Raw genomic sequence first — 7,874 nt, 5'->3', positions numbered from 1 at the left:
ACTTCAAATATATAAATAATATGCAAAATGAACAATCATTAAAAGGTAGAAATAAATCAATAGAAAAATCTGTTACTGTGACTTAAAACTTTGACTTATTTTCGTAACAAGAATTTGTTTATTGTTTCGAAATGAATGAAGCATTGGGGATAAAAAAAAAAAAGATTTCCAGGCAAATACATCGATAAGTAAAACCTATGAGGAGTATACGATATTGAGACTTCCTATGATTTGGCGACATAGAATTTATGTGCAATCCCTTTGGCCTAGTACAGTTCGAACTGCGTTGGAGAACATTCGAAAAGTGAACATGCCACCTCTCAAAGTCGTCTTTGTCCACTGATTCTATACAGAACTGTAGCCACATGGCGTCACAGTATCAGAGGCTGGATAAAAAAAAACAGTCTGAAAGAGACAGAGACACTGTCATCAACTACTAAATGTCAGTAGTAGTTTGGATAATTTTTAAAATGTGACCTTACGAGTCCCCCTGTGTGAGAATGCTACGGTAAGAGAGTTTAGCAGTTTTTCGCTAACAACGCTCCTTCTCATCCATGCTCGAGCTAGAGCTGCGGCGGCTGCTGCAGTCGGAGTCGCCCGGAGACACTGAGGACAGCAGCGGGTCGCCGGGGTCGATCGCGGAGAGGGTGCAGTCCCTCCCCACGTCCTTCATTTTGCCCGACTTGGAGGAGCTGCCGTAGGCGTCGTCGGCGCCGTCGACAGGGATCTGGTCGAAGGTGATGGTGCCGTTGTTGAGGTCCAGCGTGGTGGGTGGGGACATGTCGGGAGGCGAGCTCTGCTGGTACAGCTCGGCAGGGCATTCGCCCAGGCGGGGCTCTTGCTTGATGGCCCGGGCCATCAGTTCTGAGGTGCACAGGGACGGGGATGACACCACAGCCAGGCCGTGGGCACGGGCCTGCATCTCCAGCTCCTGAGGGAACAAGGACGGTGGATATTCTCAATGTCCAGTTCAATCTGTATTCGCATTATCACTGGGGGCCTCATTGTGGTCCATTGCAAGAGCGGGCCCTACGTAAATAACTCCGTATGTACTTATGTGCCCTTAATCTCAAATTTTCTACAGGAATCAGGGATTGAGTATCTACTGTTGTCCATTATCTTCATCTCTTTTATATTTCCTTACATAAGCAAACTCATTGCCATCTCGGTGACTTTTTTTTGTACAATAATCTATGCGATCATGTGAAACTGAGCCTCAATTCCTATTTTCTACAGAAAAGTAGCTTGTCAAGCTAATTCTGTCAGAGAACTTGACGGCGCCACGCACTTCCATGCCCTTATAACTATTTAGGCAGCCTATCCCTCATGTATGCTTTGCTGCCTGGTTTGCTTCTTGCTTGCTGCGTTGCTGCGCTCCCTCCACCTGCCCTGCATCCCCCTGTTGGTCTCTACTTTTCTATCCAATGGGGGGATTCAAGCTCATCACTCCTACATTTTTAGCTCACTAAGTACTGTATGCCTGACGCTAAACTCAACAGATGCAAAATAATGGGTTCATTTTAAAGTAAATCTAAGAGTTGTCTGTCAGAAAATGTATTCTAATTACTATAACTATATTTTCTGATGCAGCGGTTGCTAGGAAGTAGGAAATGTGTGTCTCAGAGTGAGGCAGGACCCATAACAAATAATCTTTCACCAAGGCCTGCATAACTAGTATAACATACTAATAACTAGTTATGACAGGCCTATAACCATAACTTGTGGGCTACCTGGATCCGCAGCATGAGGTGGCGATTGGCGTGCTCCAGCCTCCGCTGCCGGCACTCCAGCTCCTTGGCTCGCTGCTGCTCCCGCTGCAGCTTCCTGATGTAGTCCACCGAGGCTTTCAGAATGGTGCCCTTATTCCAGCGCATGTCCCTGGGGGGATGTGGGGGACAAGATCTCCAGTCAGAGTCAGCTGAGCAGCATGACAGCATCATCATTCTCAATGGCCACAGGGCGCAAGTAACCCTTATTACACAAAGGATTGTTTTTTGGTTTTTTTTTTTTTTGGGGCGAGGGTGGGGGTGAATGGGGGATAAACAACCAGACGAATGGACAGACAGATACATAGATAGAGGGACAGACAGACAGATAGGTAGAGAGATAGAAAACCAAGCACTTACGGGTCGTTTGACTTGGGAATCAAGGTCCCGAGCTCCTTGATGCGATCGTTGATGTTAAACCGCCGCCTTCGTTCAACTAAAGTTATGATTGAGAGCAAAAATGCATAAGCAGGCGTGTAGTACAAAAATGTTAATGAACAACTTTTTTTCCCATCCTAGATGTTGCTAAATTATAGATTGAGATGCTTCCCAATTTCTAACGTTTTTTTTTCCACGCCTTACAGCAGCAGCCCAATTCTCAACTTGCCATCACAAATTGTCCACATAACTATAAAAATAGGAACTTACACAACAACGATAAAAGTACTTCATCTCCCAAGAGTAAAAGGAGTGAAAAATAAAGACTTACTGAGGTTGTGGTTGTCCTTCTTCTGCCGCTCTTTGGCGAGAGCTCGAACTTCGGCCTCTGCGGAAAAAAGAATGAGGAGCTTTGAACTTTGTCATATTCCCATACATGTGTACATATCATTTGTATGTATGTTTACATTTGTATGTATCATATCAATAATTATATTTATGATTTATGTATGATGTTTTCCAATGTGATAATGTGTTAGGCATTTGACTGGACTGCAATGGCATCTTTGTGAGGGTATTTTTTGTTTTTACTTTTTTAATCACTTTTGATTCATATTGTGTGCAATTTCCCGGTGATAAAAACGACATTGATTTTGAAAATACCCTTGACACAGTATGGGAAAGAAACATCTTTGGGTTGCATTTTTTTTTCTTTTTGCCTTACTTTGCTTACCTACTGGAAAGCCTTCTTGCCTTTGATAGTTGTCATACTGGCCACAGGATCCAGGCTTTTCCAGCACGTGCATGATGCCAGGAGCTGGAGTAACTATGTGGCAACAACGTGTTTAATTGTTACTTTGTGCGTGATGTCACGGTGTAGTCTAGTCTCTAATGCTATTATCACGTTTTTGCTTTTTGTTTCAGTTGTTTTTTATCATATGTAATAATGAAAAAGAAACATATTGACCTTTAAAGATAGGCAGATCATCAGTGGTTAACAAAAAAAGTACAGAACAGCCAAAATATCCTCGAGCTGCAAAATAAAATGTAAAAGACTTTCTCGTTACCTGTGTATTCCCTTTTAATGTTGGGTAGAGTGGAAGGGCAGGAGTTGCTGATTCCAAGACCAGGAGGGGGGAGTCCTTGGTTTCCATACATGTCTAGTAGGTTGCCAGACACGGGAAGCTGGAAAAGTAGTGGAAAAAAAACCCAATTAAAAACTAATCCCATCATGATATTCTGGAGAAAACAAGGAGAAACACTTAGTTTTGAATATCAAGGCCAATCTTTTTTCATTACCGTGTTGGAAATTTGGAGTCCTGGATCCATCATTCCAAGGATATCCTCATTGTAACTTGATTCCAGACTAATAATATCATCAATGACGTCGTCCATCTATAACAGAAGATATATACATTGCAATTCCGGTCTTCGCATTTTGTCGTGTGGTTTTGCATGTTTTTAATGGCTAAATTCGATTGAAAAAGTAATAATTAAAGGAAAATAATGAACTGCGGACGTCAGAACCAAATGAAAACATTTTTTTGGCCCCTACCTCTTTCTCACAGTTGGAGCTAAGGGTGAGCAGGGCCATGGGGCTGTTGGGGGCGCTGCTGCCCGGGCCGGGGGGCATGCCGTGTTCCGGGGGCTGGCTGGGGCACTGGCTGCCGCCTTTGCCCCCCAGAGTGGTGGACAGGTACTGCCTCACCTGCTGCCGCTGAGCCTGCTGCAGGTGGTACTTCGACGGGTTCTCCAGGTGGGACTGCACCTACGACAGTGAGGAGAACTTTAAAGAAGAGTGAAAGGAAATATTGCTGAAGATGTGTAAAATTTGTTGTGCCCCGGGAGTGTGTTGATGTGGATGTGACATGATTGATGGGGTTTTACACAGAAGAACGACCGGATTGCATCTATCAAGGCTCGAGTCAACTGAAGACCATCATAAATATAACATTTCAAAACATAAGTTCAGTATCAGTATTAAGCCAAATCTATGGATATTTTATGCAAATGTAAACTTCAGCAGTTTCCCATATGTTGTCGATGCTAATGGTAAACATGTTAGATTCTTTAAATTTGTAAAAAATTGCCATTTTAGCGAAACATTTTAAATGAAATATCAACGCTTTTCCAAAAGCATTACAAATGAATTGAAGGAAGTCTGCGAGTGCTGCAATATGAAGTAAATTCATATTACATATTCCAATTTCAGTAAAAGATTCATGAATATATCTTACTTTTAAAGCAAGCCTCTTGAACCTTTAATCTGTTCCACAACTAAAAAAAAACAAACTCTTAAAGGGTACAGTCCAGATTCCCACAACAGATCAACTCATCCCGAGCTAGAGCTCCAGCGTTTGAATCTCAAGCTGTGGCCACAGGGCGTGCTGTGGAGTAGAGCAGCGCTATCATGTGACACATGGAAGTGCAGCAACTAAACTGTCCCAGAAGCAGAAAAAAACTATTTAAAAAAAGCATTTTCATTAATTCATTGAAAAGGCAGAAAAATAATTTTACCTGGTTTCTGATTGTCTGCGCTGCTGTTTGAGAACACTTTCAGCCTTTTCAAAATGTTCAATCTCAGCTCACTATAGCCGCGTGGATGCATAATACTTATTTGGTCGAAAACAGGATCAAGCCCAAAGCAATCACTACTGCAAAAAGTAACCTGAACGCCAACAAAGGTGTTATTGGTTATCGTGGAAAAGATATTGGGAATCGTCTTACCTGATAATGGCTATATTCAAGCATCTCCAGCATTTTTGATCATATATTAATTGATAATAAAAAACAAAAACCAACAACTGCATACAGAAGGTAATCCCTTTGGAAGGTTAGTTGACGGAGTGGACAGCGGGGCTAACATGTGCAGAGGCGACGCGTGGCTCCTGCTTTATTTATCAAGGATAAGACTCATTAGTTGTGCACATCAAGAGTTAGGAGGAGGACGCAAAGAGCCATCCTCCTTCTGTTGTGTTGTTCCAGCTCCATGTACTATGAATTTATGTCTTTATAGAGTTCATTTGACGTCACCACCTCCAGCTCACAAAGGGCTCTTTCTGCAGGAAGGCCGGGAGTCTGCGAACTGGAGCTGGCTTAAGGCTAACTAACGTTTCATCTTTAGTTATGCCCATCTAGTATAAAACATTATTTGTGCTGAGAACCGTGGTAACAACTGACACCACTGTTCCCTTCCCAACTGAGCCGTGGAGAAAATCCAAACCGTCAAGGTGTCAACGGCCGAACCAGCACCCCCTCCTTTTTGCGACTTGTTTTTTCAAGCTTTTAATTGGATTTGTGACTCAATCAATGACATCTAATTTGTTGTAGAAACGTGACTCCCGGTGGAGGTGGTTCCACTGTGTCAGGGCTTTTGTCGGGGCCATGACTAACAATGAATAATCAATGAATAATCGAGAATTTAGTTGTTTTTTTTGTATGTTGGAGTACTTATTTAGAATAGTAAACATTTAATCCAGTCCTCCATTGTAGATATTGCGTTGATTATCGAAGAACCAGAGGAGTTAATCTTTGTATCTCAAAATATAATCAACTAAAAAGATGGAGGGATAAATGATAGATACATGGTTGCTTGTCAAGGGAAAATGAATATTGAAAATCTTAGAAACACTTAAAAAAGCCATTTGGCTGTAAAAGCTGACGGATGTATCTGTAACTCAATACGGGAAGTTTCTTGTGTATTGTTGACAGTAAGTAAACCCACATTCAGGATGTTCTTTCTAATGACCAATGCAGGTATTTGGACCTCTATGTATCTGTCCAGTTACCGGCTGAAAACGGGACATCCGTTACAAATAAAAATCAAATAGCAAAAGCCAAAAGAAAAATCTAGCAATCGAGCAAAAGAGATGCTAGATATAAAAAAAAAGAGGCCATTTGACTTTTCTTTTTGACACACTAAAACACGTTGGCTGTCTTTAACAAAGAAACATGGATTTCATAAATCAATCCCTGTTACAATGATCCCTAAAGTGATCAAGTCTTTGCATCAGTAGTTTACAAAATAGTGAACATACACCATAAAGCAGTTAATCCGGTGGCCAGTTCACGTTGACTCATCTGTTCAAAGACACATATATCATAATAATTACTCTAATCGAACCCTACCGTAGTAGCAGTTTTGGGGACTTTGAAGGCACCAGAGCAAACTGATGCAGGGAGTCATTACCGCTTCCTTGAAATAAAACCTAATTTATACCCATTTCCTCCAGACATTTCAAACTTTGAGGGGCGGGTTTCGGAGACTAGAATTGGGTCTAATCTTAGACTAAATCCCACTGGGGATATAGTCTAAGATTAATGGACCAATGGAAATTGCCTTTCTCAGTCACAGTTTAAAATAGTCTCAGGCTTGCCTTCGTCTTGCTTTAAAAATCTGGTTTCCAGAACGAAGATTAGAGCTAATCTAGGTCTAAGTGAAGGCTTAAATTAAACCGTTTAGAATGTTAAGCCTGTTTTCCAGGATATGATTACAAAGGGAGTGTGTGCTTGCCTCTTTACAGCAGGTTTACGGTTAAAACGTAAAACCAACTCGTAAAGGAATAGGAACGTGTCAAATGGGAGTAATAATATTATCTCACATGTAAAGTCAAATGTATGAACTCGCTTTACTTCTCAGCGAAGAAACGTCTGTGTTCACATGCGTGAGGGGTCTGAAGAGGAGAAGCTTGGTTATGCATGCAACATCTTAGACATTTTTAATTTGTTGGAATCACCAAAACATTATAATCACAGCTTGAGCTTTTATGTGTCAACAACACGAGCATTGTTTTGGCATCTCTTTTTTTGTATTACTCCAATACAACCCAATACAAACACATTCATACTGTTTAAAAAAACAACTATATATATATATATATATATATAAAAATGGGGATTTTACTGCTGCTGTGACCAGCAATAAAAAAATAAAAAATATGCATTTCCTTTTAATTGTTGTCAAATAAATGCTCATGACAGAACAGTGTGATATTATAAATCATAGTGCCAAGCATGATATTCCTTTGTGTTGAAAAAGGAGTAAAAGGCTGCTGCGATGAGTATTTTTTTTTTTGTGACAATTTCTCGATGCAGCTCATGTGAGCGAGTGGATACAATGTCAATGGTCTTTCTGATTCATATAAAAATAAATATTTAAATAAAAAAGCTTCTGCCGTGCACCTCAAGTACAACTGCTTCAACTACAGAGCGTGATGTCTTTGTTTGGACCGCTGCAAACCATGACCGGGAGATAGAGAGGTGAACGGAGAGGCGGGGGAAGTGCCCCTCGGCCTGACAGAACCTTCATCGATAAACGCAGAGAATGCATTCCTTTGTGCCGGCGTAGTAGAGCGTGTCTTTGTCTGCCTTCCGTGCCGTGGCCTTTTCCTTCAGCCAAACCTTTGGGTAAAAGAGACGTCCTTCAACAACAAGAGCTGCGTTTCTCAACTCCCTACAGCAACGTTGGCTCAGCCTTTTATAGACTCTTTGTGAGACTCTTTGTGAGACGAAGGTTTATCACCTTCCCAAGAAAAGCACATGGGTCTGTGATTTAGACTTAGGGCCCTGGGGAGAGATAACATTTCGAGAGAGAGTCATCATTCCTTGTTGATGAAACGGCTCCATTCATGCCACTTAACCAATTCAACAATTTTTTTTCAGCCAGAGTTTTGTGCACAAACCTTTGCAGTCTGATGAGAAGGTTTCATATATTCGCGAAATTGGATACAC

The 7,874-nt window shown here is 41.4% G+C and overlaps 1 protein-coding gene across 4 annotated transcripts; it reads right to left on the bottom strand.

Moving 5' to 3' along the window:
* Nucleotides 1–411: 411 nt before the first annotated feature.
* On the bottom strand, nt 412–4,966 carry mitfa (melanocyte inducing transcription factor a). 4 transcript variants are annotated; one of them, XM_080001226.1, is made up of 9 exons: nt 4,872–4,966; nt 3,685–3,912; nt 3,444–3,539; nt 3,212–3,329; nt 2,878–2,961; nt 2,476–2,532; nt 2,127–2,202; nt 1,731–1,878; nt 412–931 (listed from the first exon to the last, which is right to left on the bottom strand). In XM_080001226.1, exons 1-9 carry the CDS (start codon nt 4,902–4,904, stop codon nt 533–535), a joined length of 1,239 nt encoding a protein of 412 aa, XP_079857352.1. In that variant the 5' UTR covers nt 4,905–4,966; the 3' UTR covers nt 412–532. The 4 variants fall into 4 exon arrangements, with proteins under 4 accessions (XP_079857352.1, XP_079857353.1, XP_079857354.1 ...); XM_080001227.1 differs by having other exon boundaries at nt 2,878–2,970; nt 3,700–3,912; XM_080001228.1 differs by having other exon boundaries at nt 3,700–3,912.
* Between the last annotated feature and the right edge of the window lie 2,908 nt (nt 4,967–7,874).

The sequence above is a fragment of the Zeus faber genome, assembly GCF_960531495.2.
Source record: "Zeus faber genome assembly, chromosome: 5".
Lineage (NCBI taxonomy): Eukaryota > Metazoa > Chordata > Actinopteri > Zeiformes > Zeidae > Zeus > Zeus faber.
Note: the sequence above shows the minus strand (reverse complement) of the source record. Positions and strands in the feature narration are given on the sequence as shown.

Coding starts and splice junctions, on each gene's coding strand:
- mitfa (XM_080001226.1), bottom strand. CDS start 4,904: ATGCTGGAGATGCTTGAATATAGCCATTATCAG. Junction 2,962..3,211: donor CATTAAAAGGGAATACACAG/GTAACGAGAAAG, acceptor TAGTTACTCCAG/CTCCTGGCATCATGCACGTG. Junction 2,203..2,475: donor GAAGGACAACCACAACCTCA/GTAAGTCTTTAT, acceptor TCATAACTTTAG/TTGAACGAAGGCGGCGGTTT.